The sequence below is a fragment of the Vipera ursinii genome (genome assembly GCF_947247035.1).
Source record: "Vipera ursinii genome assembly, chromosome: 2".
In the NCBI taxonomy this organism is placed as follows: domain Eukaryota; kingdom Metazoa; phylum Chordata; class Lepidosauria; order Squamata; family Viperidae; genus Vipera; species Vipera ursinii.
Window position 1 is genome coordinate 157,513,054 of NC_139513.1, and position 26,023 is coordinate 157,539,076.

At 40.5% G+C, this 26,023-nt stretch overlaps 2 protein-coding genes across 3 annotated transcripts in view; one reads left to right on the forward strand and one right to left on the reverse strand.

Annotated features, from left to right (window-relative positions):
- Positions 1-18,238, reverse strand: part of ATP13A1 (ATPase 13A1) — a 39,819-nt gene extending 21,581 nt beyond the window's left edge. Inside the window, exons 1-13 of one of the 2 annotated variants that reach the window (XM_083353987.1) lie at positions 17,835-18,238; positions 12,802-12,891; positions 11,958-12,148; positions 10,504-10,576; positions 9,342-9,497; positions 8,627-8,696; positions 7,902-8,008; positions 6,972-7,101; positions 6,513-6,568; positions 5,556-5,682; positions 3,867-4,004; positions 808-928; positions 490-647 (exon numbers count right to left, since the gene is read on the reverse strand). In XM_083353987.1, the coding sequence (XP_083210113.1) occupies positions 490-647; positions 808-928; positions 3,867-4,004; positions 5,556-5,682; positions 6,513-6,568; positions 6,972-7,101; positions 7,902-8,008; positions 8,627-8,696; positions 9,342-9,497; positions 10,504-10,576; positions 11,958-12,148; positions 12,802-12,891; positions 17,835-18,134 (1,717 nt within the window). In that variant the 5' untranslated portion in view covers positions 18,135-18,238. The remainder of the gene's footprint in view (positions 1-489; positions 648-807; positions 929-3,866; positions 4,005-5,555; positions 5,683-6,512; positions 6,569-6,971; positions 7,102-7,901; positions 8,009-8,626; positions 8,697-9,341; positions 9,498-10,503; positions 10,577-11,957; positions 12,149-12,801; positions 12,892-17,834) is intronic. The other variant, XM_083353988.1, reaches the window with a different exon arrangement.
- Positions 18,239-18,487: 249 nt separating this feature from the next.
- Positions 18,488-22,948, forward strand: CHCHD5 (coiled-coil-helix-coiled-coil-helix domain containing 5). The gene is made up of 4 exons (XM_083351557.1): positions 18,488-18,566; positions 19,462-19,602; positions 19,791-19,942; positions 21,127-22,948. Coding segments are annotated over exons 1-3 (294 nt in total). The 5' UTR covers positions 18,488-18,564; the 3' UTR covers position 19,942; positions 21,127-22,948.
- Positions 22,949-26,023: the final 3,075 nt, after the last annotated feature.

The following is a 26,023-nucleotide window of genomic DNA, read 5'->3' on the forward strand; positions in this document are numbered from 1 at the left end:
GTGGGAATCTCTTAAATCTCGAAAAGTTGCTATTGCTTTTAACATGACCCATCAATACACCATTTGGATAGCAACCGTTGCTCCTGCTTGTTTTTCTTGCCAGGTAAAGCTCACAGAGGATGACTCAACAGGACATTATTCAAAGGAAGAGTTTAAGGTCCACTTACTCTGAGTTTCCCAGTTACCATGGCCACCGAGTTTACAAACTATAACTCTGGGGAGATAACGTAGGATTGAAACCAACAAATTCCAACAACAAAAATGAAGATAACCCTTTAAAGAAAAAAGTTATTCTGTGTGTTTAAGACATGTTCTCTGTACATGGCCCAAATAAAGTCTGCTATGATAGAACAGATATGGGCATTTGCTTTCTTAGTTCCTTGCAACTCAGAAAATCTTCTGCACGTGTCTGTAGAACGCCTGCGATCTTATAAAAAAGACAGAGGACAGGAAAAGCTGCTTTAGGGCTCAGGAGCTCATCCAGCCTACCTTTTGTCAGAGTCCATTCCACAGCAGTAAGCATGGCTTTCTCCAGTGGGTCACCCACCAGTGTCCCATCATCCAGCTGCATCAAGGAATGACATGTGGCAATGACCCGATGAGTCTCAACTGGAATGTCTGACACGGGGGTCACTTCTTTCCCCTCTCTACAATAAGATCAAAAGGCCATGCTCACACAATTGGCTCCCAACTTAACAAAACTAATTCCTCTTATGATCAGGAAACTCAAGACAAGGAAACTCTGGGTAAGTCAAGGGACCCCAAACAATTCTAAACAACTCTGCTTCCCTCAGCTTCAGGATTTACCTAAGTCCAGCCACACCTCTCACCACAAGGTTGTCACTGGTGAGTGTGCCAGTTTTATCAAAGCAGCAAATCTGGACCTTGCCCGCAAAGGGGATGCGGAATGGCTCTGTGCAGTAAACATCTGCAAGAGGCAAGAGACAAAAGACATATATGGGTGAACATGCAGTAATGAAAGCGTTTTTTTCTTTACTTCTTTTTATAAATACCCTCTATCCACTCCCTTCGCTCACACTGTATTTACTCATTTAAAGATATCTCCATCCTCTATATCTCAAATCCCAGAGATAATAAAACAATTTAAGCAGGAACAGGCCAAGAACATCTGTCAAGTATCTTTATGGTGATCCTATCCAACTTCAGCGTTGAAAGTTTGTTAATCCTTTGGAAGTATCCAAAATCCTAGAATTTGCAACCTGCAATGTGATCCGAGTTTCATTTAAGGCTTGACAGGATTTTCACTTAAACAAATTACAAGACAATATAATGTGCCATTTCTTTTTACTGAAGGTACTGAGCCAATATCGTATTTGTTGACAAACCTGAAACTTTTAGGTAACGCCCCATTTAGCAACTTTTCAGCCAATCTTTTCCTCTATATTTTGATCAATCTTGCATATTAACCTATCACCATTGTGGCCCATTCCTCTTTACAAAACTATTTCAGCTCAGATCACACTATATCTTTGCAGTTGGGTTAAGGCAAAGCCTTTTATTATATTACTTCTTTTCCAGCCTTTTTGTTGTAAATGTATCAGTAGGTTATGCTGCATAACCCACATTCATCAGCTGACGCACAGAAATTTGGTCATTCTCTTGTAGAATTTGCTAATGAATTTTGCTGGAGTGCAATTTTTCATTTTCTTCAAGCGTAACAGTTCTCAGTAATGCCAAAAAGCTCAACTTTCAACTCATCTGTCCAGACGTTTGACAAACATGACAGTAATGGAAAGGTGCTTCAAGGGCAGCAGGAATTTCCTCCCTTATGTCCCTGCATTTTTGTTCAGAGTTTTCCTTATGGTGGATTCCTGAATACTGGCATCGGCAATTCAAAACTGGTCTGATATTTTGAGATTCTTTGTGACTCTCAGAGAAGTTTGTCTGCCTCCTGGGATGATTTTTATTGGCTGATTACTCTTTGAAAAAGTAATAGTGGCTTGGCATAATCTCCCCCCCATCCCAAATAATTGCATTAAAAGTTTAAATAAAACAGTAAAAAATAATAGAAATAAGATGGAGAAAATAGCAAGAAAAATATATGAAAAGAACCCAATGCAAAGAAAATGACTCCTCACCCTCTTTGTGACAAGAATAAACAATTCCCTAATTGTTTTACCTCCTCTTAGCTACCAAATATAAAATGCTTAATCCCATAACCCATCTCTTAAGAATAGGCAAATCACATAAGTAATTGTCTTCAGTCCACTTAACACTAATTAGCATATATAAAACTCAACAGTCCACATTTCACCTCTTAACTGTAACAAAATCCCATTTAAAAGTCATGAAATGTTCCCAACATTTGGATATAAACAAAATAAAAAAACCCAAGATTAATGAAACAAAAAGGGGACCATTTCCTCTTTATAAAAAAATCAAGTGCAATACACAATATTCTACATAATGTCTTATCTTCAAATGCAGATCCCATATCACCCTATAGGCATATCCACATTTTACAAGTATAAAATAATCCCACTATTCTAGCAGAGAGAAAGAGAAAAAAACACCTAAAGTTAAACATAGCAAAAAGAAACAATATCTCCTTCTTTAAAAATAAATTCTAAACTTCCTTATTTCAGTTAAAGAAAAACAAGTGTAAAAACCATTTTAAGTTTCATAAAAGTAGAATTACGTAAAATAACTTATTTACTGGGGGGGAAAAGTTTAGATCGTATCATTTTAGGCAAATGCAGTATGTATAATTAAAGCAAAAAAGAATCCACCAGAATTACCACGTATCAATTTTTATCCAATCAATAAAGTCAACTTTTTAGGGTTTTTTTAAAAAATACAAAACTTTTTCTATAACTGTTCCATTGTTGATCCTTATTACAAATTTCTTTAGTGCCTTAAACAGGTTCTTTTATAAGGAGAAACTGCCTATGCAACCTCAGAGATCCAGAGATCAAAGGGAACTGATCTGCTTTGGCTCCCTTGTAGAAAGGAGGTCGCAAATTGTAAGTTCTGTATGTCTTCAGTTGGCCATCTTTCCTTGGATGTCCTGGCTTGGCATATTCTCCATTGGCATGCTATCTGCCTGCATGTGGATTCATAGAGGCCAACATCTTTGGCAATCGTTTTGTAGCCCTTGCAGTGTCATAAGCATCAAGAGAGATCTTGGGGATCTCTTTTCTAATTGAGGTGTCATCCAGAAATGTGTGCAGCAAAGAGCATATTCCAATGGCAGCAACCAACACTATGTGATATATTTTTAATAGGGGAAGGCCACTCAAGAGTCATTGACTAGAAATCACAATTAAATTATCCCCTAACCAAACTCATATATTTTTTGTCAACGGCTCAGTGTGTCTGTAAAACACATGGCACAGTTCTCTTTGTTCTCTATTCGACTAGAATCTCTTTCTCTGTTAAGACAACTTAGCACGTTGTCAGTTACATAGGTCAAAAAGGTTTCACAAACCTTTACCACTGTTGAGTGTTAAATTACTGTTCCTAGAACTGTTATCCATGCTTTGTGAGAATTCTGGGAGTGTCAGATCAATATTTTGGAGAGGCTGCATTAGTAAATGTGCAAAGTGAAAACTCATGTCATCTTAAATTAATGGGAGATTACAAGGGAAGATTTCAACTGCTTCGTTGATCCAGTGAAGGAAATACTTGAAAGCTCTTTGCAGTTGCCAATAGTTTTACAAACCACATTTTTTTTATATTTAAGGCCACAGTATTGCAAATCACAATGATTCAGGCAATGAAGTCAATAAGCAAAACAATTTGTAGTGTAAAAGATGGGTCTTTCCCAGAAACATAAATGCCGTTGCCTTTGACCTTTACATTTTCAAAGTTTGTAATCTCATTCTCCCCTGAGTCTTGGAACTTACATAATTTGGCAAGAGCAATGAGTGAGGTGTTGACGGCTAAGGAAAGCTCAATGGGAAGTTCAGGGGGAACCACTGAGGTTAGTATTAAAGTACATTCCAGAAAGAGCTTGTAACGGTTCCTGCTGGGGTCTTTAGTGCCTTGGAAAGAGGAAAAGAGAGACACAGTTGGATTACATATCCTTGCTGCACAATTCACTAAGGTGACTGTCCCAGAACACATGCTAGGGCACAATGAAACCATAAGCACACCATGGGAAATTAAGTGTCTTCTGACTTCAACGGTTTAACTTACAGACAACTTACTGATTACAGGTAGTCCTCAAGTTATGACAGTTCACTTAACAATGGTACAAAGTTATGACGCCACCCTCAAAAGTACGTATGACATACTGCCAATGTTATGAATGTTACACCATTACAGTAGGTCATCCTGATGACCAACTGCAGAGACATGCAACATTCCCCCTACCTATTTCCCCACCCCCACCCCCCCAAAAAAACCCCAACAGGGACCTAACCAGCACTAGCCCTGCTATGCTAGCCCACCGGCTCCTCCCCATCCCATCACCGGTCATGTTCTGTACCAGCCTGCTACCGGCCCTGCAGAAAAGGCAACCCCTTTATAAACGGCAAGAGGCTGGAATTACGTCTGCCAAATTTATTACTACAAAAAACAAACAAGACACAAACCAAGATACAGGAGCTTTGAAACACTATCTGAGCAGTTGCTTTCAGCAAACCAGCCCTCCCCACACATTCCCTTTATAAAGAGTTCAGGGCGTGGCCTCTCTCTGCCTCCTTCCGAGAAGCCCCACAGCCTTCCTCTGTTTACTCCTACTTGACTGCCTCCTGCGTCGGGCGTCCTTGAACAGGCCCAGCTGTGGGTCATCTTCATCCACACTGTCAGGGTCACACAGCTGGGTCTCCATGGTGACCAAGTGGGAGGGGCCTGCCTGACAGCTATCATCAGCAAGATCTTCAACCCCCTCAGCAAGGTCTTCAACACCCCCCTCCTCCTCTGAGTCGTCCGACCCAACTGCGGAAACCCACAGGCTGACCCTGAATCACAACAGGTCACTCACCTTTGAAAGATCTGCAGTCAGGGCCATTTGGCAGAAAAGCGCCCATCTTTTTACACATCCTCCTGTCCCCTTTGCAAAAGGCTTTTTGGTGTGGAGAATGGAAACCTGCAGGGATCGTTTCCCTGAAGGCTTTTGTTTTCTGTGCCAAAAGGTTTTGCAGACAGGACGGGGGCCTGAAGCAGCGTGAGATCACGCTCTTTTTAGGCTTCTGTTCTCTGTGCCAAAAGCTTTTGCAAAGGGGACAGAGGCTGAGGGAGCTCAAGGTCGCATCTCAAAGGCTTCCGTCCTTTTTCCAATAGGCTTTTGGCACGGAGTACGGAGGCCCGCAGGGGTGTGAAATCACGCCCCCAATCTTGAAATGTATCAAGGATATCGTTTCTTTTTTTAAATTCCTCCTTGCTCCTGGGTACGGGGATGTGCTACAATGCTGAAGAATCCAGCAAAGAACATCCAATCTCTTAACTAAAGCAATCGAATCAGTAAGACCTCTGTCCCTTTAATAAGGCAGCCATTCTAATAAGAGTATCCCCTTTCTGCAGATCATCAAGATCCTTGCCATTCCTTCTGATGCTACATTCTCTTCTTGAGTAGACACGCCCAAATTTACCTTCGATCCATACATAGGCTGCAGCAGCAATGGCAAAGACAAGGAGGAAAAGAATGAAGATGAAAGTTTCCAAGTTGTTGGCTGTTACCCGTTTCACCCCGAAGAGGATTGTACGTAGGAGCTTCCCCTGAGAGGAAGAGTAATAAGTGTACTACTTCAGAGAAATTACTGACAGAGAGCAACACACAAAAAAATGTGACTAATATCTAAATCCCCAAAGAAGTGCTGCCCAGTTTAGAGTACTCTAGACATATTGAACTGCAACTCGTGGAACTGTGGAATTTCCTTCCCTCAGTATTATGCAAAAAAAAAAAAAAGCCACATATGCTTTGGCTATCAAAACCCTGTCAGCAAATCAAACTACTCCCTTAAAAGCTAACCCTAATGTTTAAGAACCATTTTATTAAGGTTCTTAAACCATGGTAAGGTTTAGGAACTAAAGAAGCATCAAATTAAATGTAAGTAACACAAAATAATAAAAGGAAGATGGAAGACTTGAAAACTGTTCCACCCTATTTACTCAAACGATTGGCTTTCTTTAAAATAAGCAGCAATCATTTAGTCGCAATTTTATCTTTGCTTCAAGTTCTAGTTACAAAAGACTTTGGGTACTGGAGATACACACACACACACACATTTATGTATGTATTTGTGTGTGTGTGTGTATATACACATATACGTGTGTGTGTATATACATATACGTGTGTGTGTGTGTGTGTGTGTATATATATATATACACACACACACACACACACACACACATATATACATATATATATATATACACACACACATATACACACACACACACATATACACACACACACACATATTCGATTTGCAAGTTAAATCATACAGAATTATGAGCTCTGAATTACAAGTTCTGCTTCTTGAGCTGGGAAAATGAACTCATGATTTGTTTTCACATAAAAGCACAGAGGTTTTATGCCTACTTACCTGAGAAGTATTAAAGCCTGTCCTCAGAACATAGGCCACACACCCATTATCAACAGCTGCAGAGGGGAGAAAGATTATTATTCTGTAATATATTTCTATAAAACAGCTCTATAAATGGGGAATCTGGATAAGCCCTCCAGCAAATGTGAACATTACAACAGCTATGCAAAAATGCAAAAACTTATCACATATCAAATGGAAAAGTTATCAGCTGAAGAAAAGGGCCTGCTTGGACTAGCTATATTTATCAGTAAATTCAATCAATATATTGCACTACCCTTTCTCAGAATCAGGTAACAAGTGATCTGAGAAGCAGTATCTGATTACAATATTCTAGGAAATGTTTTTCTGGTTCTTTTCTAAGGGAAATTATATTTTACTGATTTCCCCCCACCCCCACAAATCTCTTCCCTTGCCCCTGCTCCCAATTCTGTCCATGCTAATTCAGTCGCTACATACGTTTCAGGCCAGTACTGGCTTTTTGTGGTGGAATATGCTGCACAACTTTTGTTCCCCCAAAAATGACATGCAACCTGGAATCCGCTTGTATATCCAGGACATGATCAGGATCCAAATCCTCAATGGGCTCCTATAGGAGAAAACAGAACTTGAGCATTAACAATAAGTGAATAACAGCTACTTCACAAGATTGGCTTAGATAGGCAGAGATGTAAGCAGCCAATCTTTGCTGAATTCTCTTTATCTACATTTTTGCTTACTTAAATTACTCTCTGAAAGATTCAAGATGGGGAGACTAAGCCTTTGATACAGGCAGATGAGGTGTTCTCGTATTTCATAATGTTTAATATAACAGCATTTTTACTAATATATCAGTTTCGTGTATTTTGTGCATTTTTCCTCAATGTTTGCCATCCTTTATGAATATTTAAAAGTACGAGAAGTAACTGTTTTAGTCTTATTTCAATTGCAATGAGAAATGAGCCACAAAATGCCAACATATTTTCTCCTATTTATTACAACTGTGTATTACAACCACCCCATTTACCATCCAAAATTCTCAATTATTTCTATTAAATTTAGCTAACTAAATGTAATTATGTTTAGCAGTTATCCTTGTTTTAATACTTCCTCTCTTTGCATGAAAGAATACCATCCTATCATTTTCCCCCATCAACCAATTGGCAAAGTTGGTTCTTCCAATATCAGAAGACACCCCATAATCTTCCTTTAATTTAGTTTACACTCATGAGAAATCATTGTTTAGTCTCTCTCCTTCTCTTGCTTCACTTTCATAATGATTCTTGCAGTCTGCCCAACTTCATTGTTTCCTCTTCATCCTGTCTCCATTACTAGGTCAAGGAAACAGCTTGTACAATATTGCAGTCTGACAACAGTACTTGACCAAATCATAGTCATTGACTGGCAAACCTTCATCTGAGGGACCGACTCTCCAGTCAACATGGCTTCGTCTACAATACACCTTCCTCGCAGCAGCAACATGTCACATGGTACAAGATTCTCATGGGGGGAACGGCCTGAAAAAAAAAAGTTGAATGCTCAGAAAGGAGTTGGGAGAAAATATGGACTAAGTCCGGACTAAGCCAGGATCTAGATTACTTTAAGAACTGTGAAGGACTTGCAAGCTGTTCATCTTTCCTCAGCTTAGCTGAGCACAGCCTGACTAGACAGCACAAATGAAGGATGATTTTCCCACTTAACAGCAAAAAAAAGGTTGCTGCCATATCAATCCTGTTTTGCTAGTATGTCATGCCTTTTTCCTGAGTCTCTCCAGTGAGGCCCAAATGCATTCTGCCTCTTCTAGGCTGCCTTCTGCAAGTCCACAAGGAAAATTACACAACGAATGGCCAGGGGGAAGGAAAAAAAAACCTTCGCTATCGTTTTTGTCATAAAAGTAACCATTTTTACTAGCAAGTTTTTCCTCGTAATAACAATATTAACCTAAATTCAGGTTATGTCAGAAAATGTAGCCTCACAGATCGGGACAGACTTCTTTCTGTTCCAATCCTCAATCAATACCTGGCAGTTTTACTGACATACAGGAGTATCTGAATACAGACAAAAACCAAAAACACTTTGACATAGAAAAAGGTAGGTAGTTTCTTCATTTGCAACAAGTAAGGGACCTCTATTACCAACTGAAACAATGTCCCCTGGAATGATCTCATCACTGGAAATTGGCCGCCACTTCCTGTTTCTGTAAACCTGAAAAATAAAACAATAGCAAAATAGTACTTTGGAGCCTTGGACAGGGCTGAAGTAGCTCTGGAGAACCAATACCCACCAATGTTAACTTTCACCGTACTTTTAACCAAAAGTACTTGTTAATAAAAAAATAACATAAGAGTAGAAAATGGATGGAGTGAATATACACTTTCTCCATAAATTTAGCCTGTTACTAGATTTATCCAAAATTTAATCACTGCTTACCTGGAAGAAACCAACAAATTTACAAAGCAAATGAAAATGGAAAGAGGTATCTTAGAAGCCAGGGAATACTGGAAGGGGAGAAAAAATTACATACTTGGACGACAAATGAAAAAGATTTTGATAATTCAGCACCTTTCTATCTTAGCTTCTAAAGCTCAGGCAACCCTTCCTGTCCTATTGAAATCACCACAATAAGCACTCAGCTTTTCCTGACAGCTCCTCTTTCTTAGCAAGCCCACTTAACAAATACAGCAACTAACTGTTATTCGCATCACCTTGAGCAATGAGACCTCCAATATTCTGGAAGCTAACAGTTGATTAGAATCTCTGAGGTTGGGGGGAGGGGAGGAGGAGGAGGAGTTGGCAGCACTGGAGCCCTGAGGTTTTACTTGAATCTCATCATCTTTTGCCTTTGCTTACCTGGATCATGTAGGGTTTGTTACCCATTTTTCGGATCTCAGACATGTTCCTCATTTGTTGCTGGACAAGGGATGCTTCAAAAGCTACCAGCATGGAAAGAGTGAAGACACTATAGTACCAGTATTCATCCAGGCACCACAGGCCCACACAGAATACCTGTGAAAAGCAGAAACAAAGGATCACACAGTTTGGCAACTTTATGGAAGCTAGGAGCCACAATGAAATATTTTTCAGCAAGAGCAATAATAAAAAATAGACAGGCTCCTAGCCATATTTAAAAAAAAAAAGAGAGAGAGAGAGAGAGAGAGAGAGAGGGGGGGGGGGAATGGAAAATCTATTGCCTTTGTTAGTTTCCTGTTTTAAAAGGGCTGGAAATGCCCCACTGCATTTTTCCCCCCTGCAAAGCTGGTTGAAGTACATCACCCAAAATATTTTTGGGGTTGAGTGTGCACTAATGCACACTGATCCCATCTTTGCAATAGTGTCTATAATAAAGACCAGGTTATCACAATAATGAACAACAGAATCAAGAAATCATTAATTTGAATATTAGTCATAATTTATTATATAAGGGTAAGGAAGGAGTTCTCCAGCTTCCTCCGTCTCTCTGGAGTAGGAGATAAAATGGTTCTTCCAGCATTCTCAGCCAATACAGCTGAGACTTTCTTACTTACTGCTGCAAGTCTAAGAGTACTTGGAGACTCTGAAAAAAAATCCCACGTAACTACTATATATTATTCATAATTTTTATTGCATGTACGAGGAATAATTGACTTACATTTCTATTTGCATTTATGGGAATCTACTGTTTTGTAGGATTTAGCTTATATGCATCTTGATCAATAAAAGAATATTCAGTTTTTATGTCAATTATAATCCATTTTTCATCAGATAAGCTATAAGTAGCAAGAAAGTAAATCAAGATGGCCTGTCTCAATGTGGAAGTAAATTGGGTTAAAGAAGAGTTGATTTTCCAGTTTCTTCACTGAGGATGTCCGAACAAGTCCATACTAGCCAGCCAATTGCATAAATAAAAAGTTGACAACTTTGGGAATCAACAGTTTTGGGGACAGCAGCATTTGCTTATCGCTTTGTCAATTTAAGAAACAAACCAGCAACAAAATACACTTGATGTTGTACACTGACCTACAGCTTTTGTTACCTGAAAGACGAAGAAAGGAGCTGTGGCTCTCTCTTTGAAGAGTTCCAGGAATTCTGGCACAACCATTTCTGCCCTGTATGAAAAGCAGAATCCTTACTTCATTTTAGCACTCACCAACTCTTGAGCCGCTCAATTTGCAAAACTTCCGGTTTTGCTGCGTATAACTTTTCAGTATTCACAGCTAGCACGGTCAATGTTCAGGGATGCTGGGAGATATGACAACATTATCAGGAGAGTCACAGATTCTCCACCTCTGCTTTGGATTCTGAAGATTTCATTTTCCTTTACCCACTTCTGTCTCTTTCTTCTATTTTTTACTTCTGGCCTCATCAAACGTCCTTTGAAGCACAGAACTTTAAAGCTACTTTAACTGGGACTACTCCTCAGTTATCACTGTCAGACCCACAATTTTCACCATTAATGGATAATTAAGAATACTTAACAATTAATAGCTAATTAAATTAATAACTACACTAATTAAGGAAATAAGAACTGCCGTTTTAGTTTTCATGACAAGTTCTGAGTTCTTCCTATTGGATGATATGACTGCATTACTGATTTGTTCCTGCAGCCCTTTCTAATCTGATACCTTCATGTACATTTGGCTGAAAATCCTACCACTTCCCTCAGTCCGTATCAACATTCTGCACACTGGCTAAGAACAAAAAGTTGTAATTCAGGACACCTGGAAAGTGCCAGGTTTAGGAAAGCTGTGGATTATAGCTGTGGAAACTGAAGTTTTTTTTGTTTTTGCTTTGCTTTAGCCTTTAAGACAAGAAAGTTATAAAGCGGGAATAAAGGGAGAAATTGTGTTTAGTTGGCTAAGGAAAGCAGATCTCTGAGAGAGCTAATAGTTTTTGTTTTTCTTTATTACAAAGGCATGCCTGAACACAGTGGGCCTTTACGTAGGAGAAGGTGGCTAGTTATAACGGGATGGAAGAACGAGGTAAAGAACTTTCTTCCATGAATTCTTGCAGATATACAGGATGGAAAGATGGGCTATTGCGAATGTAAAAAGGCAGGAAAACAAGTAAAAACGGACTCAGGATTCATACAACTGCATGCAATGGAGTAAGATGGGAATAAAATTGTTCTTGGCAAGACAGAGAGCAATTAATATCTGCCACGTGACTGTATTCAGCTTAGTTAAGTTTCAAATGATTGGACTGTAAATCGATGTTCGAGACATATACTTTAATGTAGATAGATGGAATTGTGGAAAGGGTTAATAAACAGGTGCAGTAAGAAACAATATTTTATTTCTTTGCTATTAATTATTAACTAGACACTTCCCTTGCATATCCGTCTGGCAATCAGTGCATCACCAACACGCTGTCAATATCTATAGGCTAATGAAGCTATACATTCAGTAATCAAGAGCAGATATTCCTATCTTAAGAAGTTTACGATAAATATTACAGATGAATAGTGTAGCCCACCTTTGTCCTACTTACTTGTTGGTGCCATATTTTTTTTCTGCTGCTTTGATTTCTTTATCTTCCTGGTAACCACGAGCATTCTGATAATACTGCAGGGGGTGCTCCACAGGAAATGCCACAGGAAGGAATTTTTTGCTTTCATTTAGCTCACAAAAGTATTTGATTTTTTGAAATTCAAAGGAAAGAACCTCCTGTCCATCTTCTCCCTAGGAGGGACACCCCAAATTAATTTTCTGCATACATGGAGCCAGTTTGGAGATTTCTACCATTAAGTGGGACACAACATGAGGAAGCTGGCCCACCGGTCTCCCTGCTGCAATAGGCCAAGGCAAACATAAACACTACAGCAAAGGATACAACCCAGCTGTCTTTTTGCAGCTTTAAAAAGAATAAAACTGCTAGAAACCAATGGATTTAATTTTCCTAAAGGCAAATGTTTTTATCTGTTGGCAAGAGAATATTGCTGGTAAAGCGGGGAGATACATTTTCTGTCAAATTTCACATCCTTTCCATTTATAAGTCACGGTACCACCAGAACATTGTTCTAGTTGTTTGGTATTGTTCCAGTTGTATGGTATGCAATTGTAATTTGTTGAGACAAGTGCTGCAGATGGGAAGGAATGTAAATAAGGTATTCCTTTTCTTAAACTAAGCTCTTTTCTTTGGAAAGAGAATTCAGGATCCAAGCCATTAATTACACATATCTATCTTGTTTGAGATCAGAACCACATTTCTGTGACACATTTTTTTTCAACACGAAGTACTAAGTCAAAATGAGCTGTCAAGCTTAAGTGAGCTATAACAAATTGATGAGAAAGGGGAACTGTCCTCAATTTAACACCGTTATTTAATTTCTTACCTGATCTCGGTGGAGTGGTACCAGTTCTGCAGAGCCGTTATTTGGAGTTGGCACAACTTTAACCAAAGTAGCTTTCCTTGGACTGCGCACCTGAAAGACAAATAATTTGAACAATTAGTTTTTAGAATTTGGATCAAATCAAGCAATATATAGAATTTCCTTCATAAAAGAGAGGAAACAGATGCACTTGGGAGTTAAGCTACATTTCCATTAAATGTACTGGTTTTATCTAAACTTGAAACAGGTAGGTTGCAATTAGTGTGTCTGAATAATGTAATATTCAATTTAATGTGAATTGTAAATTGATATCAGATTGTGTCTAACACAATTCAGTTAATACGAGGATAGCACACATGCAGTTTCACCTGAGGTTTTAGACATTGCAAATCTTTGTGTATGCAATGTACAGAAAAGATGCTGTCAGAAGAAAACAGTGCATGTTTTTTTTTTTAAATCCCATTTATATCCCGCCCTTCTCAGAAGACTCAGGGCGGCTTACAATCTAAAGCACAAATCAATGTGCTTTAGTAATTTAGCAAAATTTTCCCCTTTATTTATTTATTTATTTGTTTGTTTGTTTTTAAAAAGAGGCTCATTACAATAGAGCAAAAATTTAAAATGTTTTTACAATTTTTGCTTTCATTTTGTTAATCATAAAGTATATTTTTAACTGTATTATTTCATTAATATACATATACAAATTTGTTCAAATTTTTTCACTATTTCTGCCAAGCTGTAACCAATTACCATACCAATTACCCTACAAATATCACTTTGAATAGTAGAAACTGAATAATGCAACCATTTTATGGGACTCATTAACCACACCACTTGCAACCTACCTGCACTGGCGAACAAGTCCTCTAATTCAAGGCTTTTCAACCAGTGGTACGGGTACCACCTGTGGTACATTGGCACCTGGCAGGTGGTATGCAACCATCCTAGAAAAGCGGTAGCAGGGGGGGAGGGGAATGGCAGCACCACACAAGCCCGAGCGAGAGATGGCTGGAGCTGCAGAGCTCAGCGGAAGCGCTAGGATCAGTGCCAGGCTCCAGCTGGAGCTCGGCGCTGATTCTGGCGTTTCTGCTGAGCCCAGAAGAAGCGCCAATCAGCTGGAATGCTGCAGCATCTCCAGGGTCTTGTGATTTACATTCAGATGCTTGGCAACTGATTCATATTTATGACGGTCACAGTGTCCCAGGGTCATGTGAAGTGACCAAAACCTACTGCAACCACCCAGCAGACGGGGGGGGGGGGGGGAAGGGAAGATAAAAACCAAACACCTCCCACCCTACCTCTGCTGCAACCCTCAACAGAAATGCTCACAACAATGAAACAATGAAAACCTCAGACAGGAAGAAGAGCGCTGCTGGGTGGGCAGGCAGGCGTCTTCCTGGGCTGTGGCTTGGGGGTCACTTTTTTCAGTGCCATTGTAACTTCAAACAATCACTAAGCCAACAGTTGTAAGTCGAGGACTACCTGTACTTCATCACTTTTTTCTTTTTTTTTTTTGGTCATCAAGTTTTTGACACCTTGCTAGGCGTCTGGTGGTACTTGGGCTGTTGCCATATCCTAAAAGTGGCACAATGGGTGAAAAGGTTGAAAAGCCCTGCTCTAATTTTTCTCCTTTGTTCATCAAAGACAGCATCCCCTGGGCTAAGTGAGCAACATCAGGGAGAAAACTGTTTCTACAATTCTATTTCATTTCTGAAATACTCATCAAAAGATATCCACCAGGCATTAAACAAATGAGCCAGGCATTAAACAAATGAGCTTCAAGTATTAGTCTATGACACGGGTCGGCAACCTGCGGCTCTGGAGCCGCATGCGGCTCTTTGAGCCGTCTCCTGCGGCTCCCAGCCGCCCGGTGCACGCACACCTCTTCGAACGGGCAGTGGTGTGCACGCACCTCTCCAAATGGAGTGGCACCGCCCGTGGTGCCGCTTGTTGGGAAAGTTGTTGTGGCCCGGCGGCAGCCTGCAAACAGGCCGCGGCAGCTTTCCCAACAAGCGGCGCCACTGCCCGTTCCGAGAGGTGCGCACGCACCTGTCCGAACGAGCGGAGGTGCACGTGCACCTCTCCAAAACTTTGGAGAGGTGCGCGCGCACCTCCGCGCGAACTGGCAGCGGCGCCGCCCTTTGGGAAAGCTGCCGCGGCACGTTTGCATGCTGCCAAAGGCGGCAGCTCTGCAAACGGGCCACGGCAGTTTTCCCAACAAGCGGCGCCGTTGCCCGTTCCGAGAGGTGCGCGCACACCTCTCAGAACGGGCAGTGGCGCCGCTTGTTGGGAAAGCTGCCGCAGCCCGTTTACAGAGCTGCCGCCTTCCTCTGAAGGCGGTAGCTCTGCAAACGGGCCGTCGCCATCGCACAACTGGTTCCATCATACATTAAAAAATGGAAACTGCGCGCATCCGCAAAATGTTTTTTGCGCATGCGCGTGCATGGACGCACGCACGCGGCTCCCACTTTTTTGTGTGTGTGATGGAACCGGTTCCCAGTGGCTCTTTTCCTTTTTCAGGTTGCCGACCCCTGGTCTATGACTTTATCACATGCACTCTTTGATCAAAAAGAAAGAAAAAAAAGGTTTTAATTCTTGCTTTGTGTTTTAAAGAACTTCTTGGTTTAATATATTGTATTAAACTTAATGGAAGAATGCAATTCACCTTTGATATTTCTGGAATAATCAGACACAGAACACTGATTAATACTTGAAATGAATGAACTATGGCATTGTATCAATTCTAGAAAGCAATTGTGCAAAGCAACATATCTAGATGTTAGTTTCAGCCTCCCCCTTCCAAGCTCATCATCATTCAAGAATTAGTGAAGGTTTCTTCCATTAGGCCTGCATATAATAAGAACTGTACTATCTGGAAGGCCTAAAAGCCTTCTAAACAATGCAGATGGCTATGGGTGAGAAAATAATTGAGGAAACCACTAAATGACAATAAGAGGCAGAAAGCTATTGTTTCATAATCTTTCTTTGAATCAACCTATCCTAAGATCAAAGTCATTGTTAGCTACATTCTATTCATACTTTGTTAAAGGCAAATGCCCTTAATACCAACAGTTACTTTTTTTTAAATTCAGATTATGATTCCAGTTGGTCTGTTGTCCTACTGCTGAAATCTACCAATTCATTTTAACCAATGTTGTCCATTCCAATTGGAAATGGGTAGTCTGGGTAGATTTTGCTATATGATTTTGAATCTGGGACTTTTATTTGAAAACAAACTGAATATGTACCCATGAATTACAGACTTTTCATTTTCTCTTTCAAAGACAGCAAATAAATGAAAACCATACCAGAAAGTACAGTATGACTCCTGTTAGAGGCAGATATACTGTAATCAAATTATTTCTGTTCTGACCACCACTGCAACAAACCTTTAGCATAGCAAAATCCAAGCAGCAATTATGTTTATATTAACTTAAAAGAAAAGCTACAGAAAAACATCTACTTTTAAGTCTCTTTGATTAGTTATTCTGTAATTTCCAAACTGGGCACTGAAATATATTAATGTATATGTGTTCCAAGAATGGAAATTTGGGAAATATTCAACATCCATGAAAGATAAAATATTGAAGAGAATTTTAAAAAGGAAAACAGGTGAGAAATTTTCATTCAGGTGATCAAGTTCAAACAAAAAATGACTTATGTGCTCAGAGATATATTTTCTTTTGTTTTCCTTACAGGTGCAAAACCTTAATAGGATCACCACTTATTTCCTCTGGTAAGTAAGTACCCACATTTAGAAATAAGAAACCATCACAACTTTCCAAAATAACTAGCACTGTTGGGAGGGGGGGGAGAATCTCAAGCCTTTTTTTCTCTGGAGAAAGCCACACTAGTTTACAAGAACATGAAAAATGTCAAAACTATCATGACTAAAAGTAACACCTCTTTCAAAAAAATACAACCATTAAAAAAGCTTCATTTTTTAAAAAAAGAATACAGGCAATCTAAAATATCCCATCCATATCAGTAAGTTAAAAGAATAATTAGATTTACTTCCAATTCAATGAAAGCCACGTTACATTAAAATTCAAATGACCACTTCCTACCTATAACATTCTGTTCACCTCCCTAGATTCCAAAATAAACAATTGATGCATGCAGAATAAGCTGCCTTTAAATTAAAAACAAACAAACAAACAAACCTATTCACTTTAACTTGAACACATCAAAACTACAGTCAGGCCATTGACAATGATTAGAGTCAGAAAAGCAAAGGCCTCAGCAAAGTGCTGCGACTGTTTTGTTTTCCCAAAAAGCCTTGCCAAGTAAGCAACAAAATTTCATTTTAACCTATGCCGATTAGTGTACATTCAAAGTGACAATAAGGTTATGATTCTATTCTTATTCTATACAGAAGCAAAATCCCAGTGATTGCACCAGGCTTTGCAGATGTTCTCCGTTTCACAGTATTTTATTTTTATTTTTTTATTTTAATTCCATTTATATCCCGCCCTTCTCCGAAGACTCAGGGCGGCTTTTACAAACTTAGCAGTAGCCTTCATTCTATGTATATGCCTGCTTATTAGGGCTTTCACACACACACACACCCCCCAAGCGGCATTATTACAAAGTCAGCTTAATTGCCCCCAACAATCTGGGTCCTCGTTTTACCTACCTCGGAAGGATGGAAGGCTGAGTCAACTATTTGGATTGAAGACTCGGTTTCACTCCTGATACTCACTCGTTAAGAGGGGAGTGCAAAGTCTGGCCACCTTATCAGTTAATTCCAGAGCCCCCCGTGCAAGGAACCCGAGACACCCCTGAGCACCCACACCTTCTTCAAGAAAGTAAAGCGTGCACAGGAGGCTTTCGGGGGTGGGGAGGTGGGCCCAGATATGGCAGAAGGCTTCTCCCCACTTTCCCTGATCTGATCTTAGAAGCCCCAGGCAGAGAAAGCTATGCCAGCCCATGCAAAAGTAAGACGCTCACTCACCCACCCACCCACCCACCGCCACTCCGCCCCTCTCCCGCGTGGCCTTTGGGTCCCCCGCTCCCCTCCCCGGCCGGCGACTGACCCAACAGCAGTAGAGCAAGCAGTGGACGTTGACGCTCCACAGGCCGGCTAAGGCCGTGAGAAGGTGGACGACCCCAATGGCGGCGAGGAAAAGCAGCGCAGCTTCAGGGCTCTCGGTGCCGGCGGCTGACCCCCAAGCCCAGGCGCTGGCCCCCCAAACCCACAGCCACAGCGGGTAGAGTACGCAAAAGGGCAACACCGTCCCCCATAACAGGCGCGATCGCCTCCGATATGGAATCACGTCTTGCACCAAGTCGTCCCCCGGCCCCGGCCCGGGACTGGCCCCCCATGTTGTCACCATCCTTCTTCCGGGAGCCGCCGCCGCCGCCGGCTCGCTTCTCTCTCGCTTCTTCCACTTCCGGGGTAGGCGCCAATGAAGCGCGTTGAGCGAGCATGCTCCCGGCCTGGGCCGTCAAGGTGCGCATGCGTCTCTCCCCCCCCCCTCCTCGCAACGCCCGCTGGAGCCAACGCTTTTCAACCTCACACCCCTTTACGAATGAGCTACGCACGTGGCTCTCCGCGTAGCGACGGCGTCGTTCCAACTACGCGTGCGCGAAAGCCGAAGGCGTTTCTTCCCCGGTCCCGATGACTGCATTTTTAAAGCTCCGCCCCCACCTCGCCCCACCCGCGCCCCGATCAGACATGCGCAGAAGAGAGCCGGTGCTGGGGAGGGAGCATGCGTGTTGGGGACGAGGAAGAAACAAGTGTGGCTTTCCGGAGCCGAGTGTGCCATGTGAGTGTGATTATCTTTAAAGCTCTGCTCCAAAGCCCTTTAGGTAATCTAAGAGAAAACTCCATTTTTCTTCCTTCCTCGGTGCTTAACTTGCATCTGCAGAGGTTTCAATCTATAATACTTACCGTCGGGATCAGATTAATTATTTCATATACGTATTACCCGTGACCTGTTGCCTGCAGGTGCCAGCCTGATCGGTTTGGGAAGCCAAGAGAGGGGCAGACGGCGAGAGTTTAGTTGCGGATGTCCAATAGTTGCTACTTTATACGTGATGATGGAGTGTCATCACAAGTAGCGGCTTTGTTGGATCTCCTTTTAAAGCTGTCTCAGTTGGTGACCTTGACAACCCATGGTAGTAAAGGGTGGGCGGTGATGTTGGAAAACTTACGCAATAATGCATCTGTTAACTTTGAAACTCTTCAAGTTACAAGGCTGTGTAATAGCCTCTGTCTGTGTGTGATTGTGAGAGAGAGAGGGGGGGCCCGAGAATCAAGCTTTGACCTGGACTGACAGGCATTTTAATTAATTATATTTACAATTTTTAATTTATTTTTAGTTTTTAATTTTAATTTATTGCACAGATGATTTTAATTTTATTTTTTATCTTAATTTCTGTACTTATTATATGTTTTGTTGTTAGCCGCCCTGAGTCCTTCGGGAGATAGGGCGGGATATAAATCCCATTAATAAATAAATAAATAAATAAGTCCCAAGGGAGGGGAAACCAGTTGTATTCTCGCAGGTTTTTGGTGGGTAGATTGGGCTAGCTACTGAACAGTGTTTAAATCAGTTAGAAATAGCCACTTCCGTGCGTTTTTCATAATGCTGTAAAGGTACATTAAACATTTTTGCATTTCTTAGTGGATTTATTTATTTTTTGTCTCCCTCTCAACAGGCAGGCAGCTCTGGAAATAACCTTGCGGTACTGCCACAAAGAAACTGAGCAATATGGCCGGTGTGTTGCTGCTAACCCTTCTTCCTGGCAGCAGGACTGTCACCAACTCAAACTTGATATGGCCAAATGTACATCATCCCAGTAAGTTCTCTTGGGTCGGAGTGCTGTTTTGCTTTTGCGGGGGTGTCAGCTTTGATTAACTGAGGAGGGTTTGCTTCATTGTCTGCCTGTAGATTTCATAGCATTTCTGTGTGTAGCTTTTACTAAGTTCCTGCATTTGTTCTTTGTCCATTTTTTTTAATTTATAAATCTGTGGGACTTTTTTATAGCCCAATTGTTCAGAAGATTCGCCAAGATTGTGCTGAGCCATTTACTGCATTCGAGGAGTGCCTGAAGATAAATCAGAGTTCTTCAATTAAATGTTCTGAACACCTCCAAAAGTTTCTCCTCTGTGCTGACCAGGTGAAATTGAATACATAAGGTTGGTGCCCGTAAATGTTTGGATTAGGCATTGGTATATGTGTGTACGTGTAAATAAAATAATATAAAGCTGGAATTCATTTATTGCGTGTCTTGCCCACATTGTAGCAGCCATTTGACATAATGTGGTAAGAAAAAGCTGAAATAACTGAGATATATGTCACACACACAGTAACAATATCTTATTCCTTTACAAGGGACACAGGAGTCAAAAATATTATTGAACAATTATTGCTCTCTTGCCCCAAGACCAAATTGTATCACTGTGAAACTTGAGAGGTGGTGGTTGGGCCAAAAAGACAGAGTCATTCATTCTTGCAAATAAAATGTCTCCTGCATCTATTTGTCTAAACTTCCATCAACTGAAGTTTATTGTCACCTTATTCTCAATTCTGCACATATAATGGAAATTTTTGCTACAGTGAATTTCTTACAATGGGTGGGAAGTAGTAGCTGATGAACTTCATTGCATTCACTAACTGGGCAAATTCATAAGAGATTGATAAAATCTACATTGCACTCTTTATATTGATTGATAATTATGTGCCATCAAGATGTTTTTCACTCCTAGTGATCAAAATGATAGACTTTTCCCCCATGATGAAGTATCCCTAACCTATTCTTTCAAATCTCCCAATGATACAGTCATTGCTACTGTAATTGAGTCCATCCACCCTGCTGGGGGTCATCCTCTTCTCTTTCATCCCATCTTTCCCATCTTTTCAGATCACGTAAGGTGTCTGAAGTAAGATACTCTCTAGAGCAGAGATGTCAAACTGCCAGCCTGTGGGCTGGATGCATCCGGAAGCCACGCCCACCCCATTGCCGGCAATGGTAAAACTGTCCCGATGTGTTGCGTGACATCATGTGATGTCGTGAGTTTGACATGTCTGCTCTAGAAGATAATTAGTGAGCTGGCTTAAGTTCCCTAATTGAATTGTGAAGCTGAGTTGGTGGACTCTTAATTTAGAAAATAATATTGTATTCAAGAGTAGACAAGCAGCTGTTGACAAGCCAGTTTGCAAAATGAGTGAAATGCTATGACAATTGTTTGCGTCTTTATCTTGCATTTGGAAATATGCTCATTTTGGATCCTGGATGATATAAATTACTAATGAATTTTGGAAGGGCAATATTTCATTTTGGGCGTATTTTCATCTCTCTGCCTTTTTTTCCACAATCCAGCCTTTTGACTTCTTCAGCAGAAACCTTGCTATTTCTTGAAGGGGCATTACGGTTAAAGATTTCACCAACAATGGCAGCAGCTTCTTACCTATCATGAAGATATCCTTCCCAGACTTCAGCCTCATTCATTTTATCTGCAGTGATCCAAGATACCGCAGCTTGGCACATTGAAATTTAGCTGTGTTGACATGACAATGGAATCTCAGCTTTACTTACACAACCAGGTATCTGGTGTAGATATTCCATTATGATTGGAACTTTTGCAGGCACTATACAGTAAACTGCAAAGATCCCAAGAAATCTTTTCTGATCCAGTTTTGCAGACAGAATTGCGATGTTCCATGGTTCAAAGCAGAGTGATCCAGGTAGATTAAGGAACAGAAGAAAAAAGGAATCTAAATTTCCGTGGAACTTCTCTGAAAATATTTTGATGTTCGCTCATAGACTGTGAGACTTGCCTCAGGGTATCCTGTCTATGCCCAGCACCTCGCCAACTTTGATCTGAGAAATCTGAACGAGGTCAGACTTAATTTCTTAATTGGAGAGTCACTATATATGACCGTAGCTGTATACCAGATTGGGAAGAAGAAGTCCACAGAAAAGACCCACATAAATTAATTTTGTATTGTTACCAAGCAAACTACATGTTCAAGACCACTTGGTCACTAGGATACAAACTTGATTCAGAGGAGACATGAATATAGTACTTTTTATTCCATTTCTGGTCAGTAGAGGGCACTCAGCAAACATCAGAATGTTCTTGATTCTTTATGACTATATTGTAAAAGATGACAAGAAAAATGACACTAATGAAGTTCAGCAGTTGTCAATCTTAAGTATCCAGTGCTTCTGACTGGATTTGTATTCATAACTTTGAATACTATTGGAGTGATGTTTGTAGTATCTTACATGTATCAATGCATTGTTTATATCACTTAGCCAATGGGATACGAGTCGTGGGAAAAATGATCCAATATTCTGAATTGTCATGATAGGGTAGGGGAAATTATTTGTAAGGAGGCAGGAATAAATGTGCAAGAATGAGAAAAGAGTCAAATGTAGACCTAATATTGAATGGCCATGGTGACTATTTGATGAGTGCTCTCTTAAGCCTGTCAATCCATATGCAGGCATGGAAAAGTAGAGACTGTAAAGCTAAAAGCCTGACTGATTCGGTTGTTTATGATGGCAGATTGAAATAATTAGTGAACGATATAGAGTACTGAGAGATTCTGAATATGAGATAGACCATTATCTGATAGAATCAAGAATAGATCTTAGAAAATGGATAAGGAAGAAAAAAAATAAGAGAAGCAAGAGTGAAAGTGGAACAACTGAGGGAAGAGATGTTACAGAGTTGCAGAGAAGTGTATGGTGCTACATTAATAAAGAATACAGAAATAAGTGTATGATGGAATGAAGTTTTATAAGAACAACTGGAAGAAAAAACGCAAGAGGGAGAATAATTGCTGCAAAAGTTGAGGATGAAGGGAAGATGTTCCTGCAAAGATACTACATTCTTTACAAAGAATCTGTCTTGTCTGTCTATCTTATCTATTGTAGGAGATGGAAGGAAAATTCAGATTTTGATAATAATAATTGGAAGTAGATAGAACAAAACGAGCAAAGTGAATGCAATTTAGAATGAAGTGCTGAAATAATTTGGAATGAAACTGAAGTTAGGAAATGCAAGACGTATTTTAGACATTTGTAAAAGAATGATGGTGATTTGTTGAAGAGTAAAATTGAAATGAATGCTATATTGGTATCCGAAGCTTGATGAAAGAAGATGACAAACACTGCAAAATGTTGAAAAATAAAAAGGCCGCAGTATTGATAGCACAAGTGCAGAAATATTAAATTGTGAATGTGATTTGATTTGATTATGGAGTGACTGTGCAGCTTGTTTAATGTGTATGAAGTCTGTGTCCATGCCTGTTAATTGGAAGAATGCTATTTTTTTTTCTCCTGTAAAAGGGAAAAGGTACCAAGAGTGAATGTAAAAGTCCTATGAGATTAATTTGTTAAGGCTTCCTGGAAGATGCCGAGCAGAATTCAGATCAAAGAGAATATAACAGATAGTAATCAAAATCGGAAAAGTGCTTTATATGGGCAGTGTACTAATATGAAATTGACATGGTTTATTGTGCATTTGTTGATTTAGAGAAAGCATAAGAGGAAGGGGATGGGCTTGGACATTCTTTTCTGCTTATCGAGTTGGGTTGCTGAATGCATAAGATCAGTAGATGGTGGAAGAAAAGAATGCATGAAAATAGAATGCTTGGTGAATGGTTTAACAGAGAATATGACAAATATGGATGTTCCTTTATTTACCTGATGTATTCATGGATAAAGGACGCGGTGGCTCAGTGGGTTAGGACGCTGAGCTTGTCGATCAGAAGGTCGGCAGTTTGGTGGGTCGAATCCCGAGTGCCGCGTAACAGAGTGAGCGCCTGTTACTCGTCCCAGCTTCTGCCAACCTAGCAGTTCGAAAGCACGTAAAAATGCAAGTAGAAAAATAGGGACCACTACGGTGGGAAGGTAACAGCGTTCCGTGCGCCTTTGGTGTCTAGTCATGCCAGCCACATGACCATGGAGACGTCCTCGGACAAACGCTGGCTCTTTGGCTTTGAAACGGAGATGAGCACCGGCCCCTAGAGTTGGAAACGACTAGCACGCATGTGTGGAGGAACCTTTACCTTTACCTTTTATTCATGGATAATTGTATAAAAAGTGTGGTGACTTTAGAGCTATGCTGGTTGGGGGAGTGAGCATACATGCAGGTTTGTAAGTAGCTAATGCCATGTTATTGGCCAAGGGTAGAATGATTTGCAGCAGATTGTAGGATGCAGTAGAGACTATGGATACGAACGTTAATTATTAATGTCAACCTCATTAAGTTGAGCAGTCCCAAAAATTAATTTCACAGGAAGGCTAAAATTATCTTCATCCAGCTTGGCTGACTAACAGAGTCTTGAAAACCTGAGTATGATGTACTTCCTCCACCTTCTTTTCTTATACTTCTTCATATGCTATGAATTTGGGATGCACCTGGTTGAGCCGCTTCCAAATATAATCTCATTTCTGAGGATTTAAAAGATGTTTCAGCCCCTTTTGCCTAGGTAAGGCTTCTTGCATATTTCCATCAAGGTCATCTCACTTACCAGGAATGAATGAGCATCAAATTGCAAAAGAAATACATCCGAGGTAAGAATACATAGGTGAAGAGAAAGGGGAAAAATCCCAAGACATTTGTGGTTGGGTTGAATTAATGAATTCCCCCAAAAGAGTGAAATTTTAAGAACGTATTATGTGAAGCTTTATGGACGCAAGGATGATTTGCAAGGGTTGAAAGATGTGAAGAAGTACCATTGGTGTTAATGTAAACTAAACATAGATAATTTCATTTTTTTTTCTTATCATGCTTTTGGCTAATATTTCCTATTTCTTTTCTGCCTTCTACCGTGTTTCCCTGAAAATAAGACCGGGCCTTATATTAATTTTTTGCTCCAAAAGGCGCATTAGGTTTTTTTTTCCGGTTAGCTTTTATTTTCAGGGAAATATTGTATTAAGTGGATGCGTCTGGCTGGCGATCTTCGCTGGGACTTATTTTGGGGGGTGGGGCTTATATTAAGAGCATTGTAAAAAAAATCATACTAGGGCTTATTTTCATGGAAACACGGTATATAGTGCAGCCTATCCTGGAAGGAAATATAGGTAGTTCTTGCTAACTGATTGCCTTTTTCAGTTGTAACTTTAAACAGTCACTAAACAGGGCAATCATTAATTGACTCTTGTCTGTTAACACAACTACCTCCAAGCTGGAGTCCTTCAGATTTGTGGAGAATGCAGTATCTGCCAGCAAAGTAAGAATTGGCTAACTGGGAGTTTTGGCATTTAGGGGTGGGATGGGTCCTTCAAAGTAGGAACCCATTTGTTCTGTTCCCTTGGTTTCAAAGGCATGTGATCCCCATTTTACCATTACCAGCCTCTGGGAAGTAGCCTCCAATACATAGAAAACTTTTGGGGGAAAAAATCATACTGAAGGTGCAGGTTTCTTAAGCTCTTACTTCACCTCCATTTCCTCCCTGGAGGAACATAAATCACATGAAAGCTAATTAATGAATTTTTCTAAACGGGCGGTGGTGTTAATAGGCATTAGTGCAGAAGAGTAAACTTGTTTTTTATGTCCTCCCTCTTCCTCTGGGTCAACTCCCCACCCCCATACCACAACATAAGACCAGGATGGGAATATTGCCTTGAACCACTGCACTCTTGAATTGCCATCTCCTGCCAAGCAACTTGTCAGCTTTGCCTTAATTCCTCATGCAGAAAAATGTCCTCATTTTACACACCGTTTCTTGTTTGCCATTAAGAATATCCATCAATCGTCACAAGGCCCTTTGGTGTCAAAGTCCTCTTTGCTGGTGAGGGAAGGCTTTTTAAAAAAAAAAAATCCACAGAGAGGCTAGTGTAGGGAACTGCATTCCATTTGTGTCCGCACATGCACACACAGGTGCACACACACACACACACCAACACACAATGGCTTGCCTCCAAGAAAAGTCATATATAGCCAGATAGCTATGAGAGAGTGAGCGGAGGACGTGGATGGTGCAAAGAGTCCCATTTAAAAAGTTTGCAGCATTTTTAAAATGGCTTCTGTGTACATTAGCTAACGAATGAACTCATAGTAAAGGAGCAAATGCACACACCCGTTCGTGTAACTGGTTGTGAGGTATGTGAACATACACATACTGAACATATATTCTTGATGAGAATTCAGATCCCTGCATGCCCTGATTCCATAGGTGTGTATAAAGGTGTGTGTGTGTGGCAGGGGAATCAATTGAAAAAGGCTTGACAAATTGCCCATAGGTTTCTTTATGTTTATGGG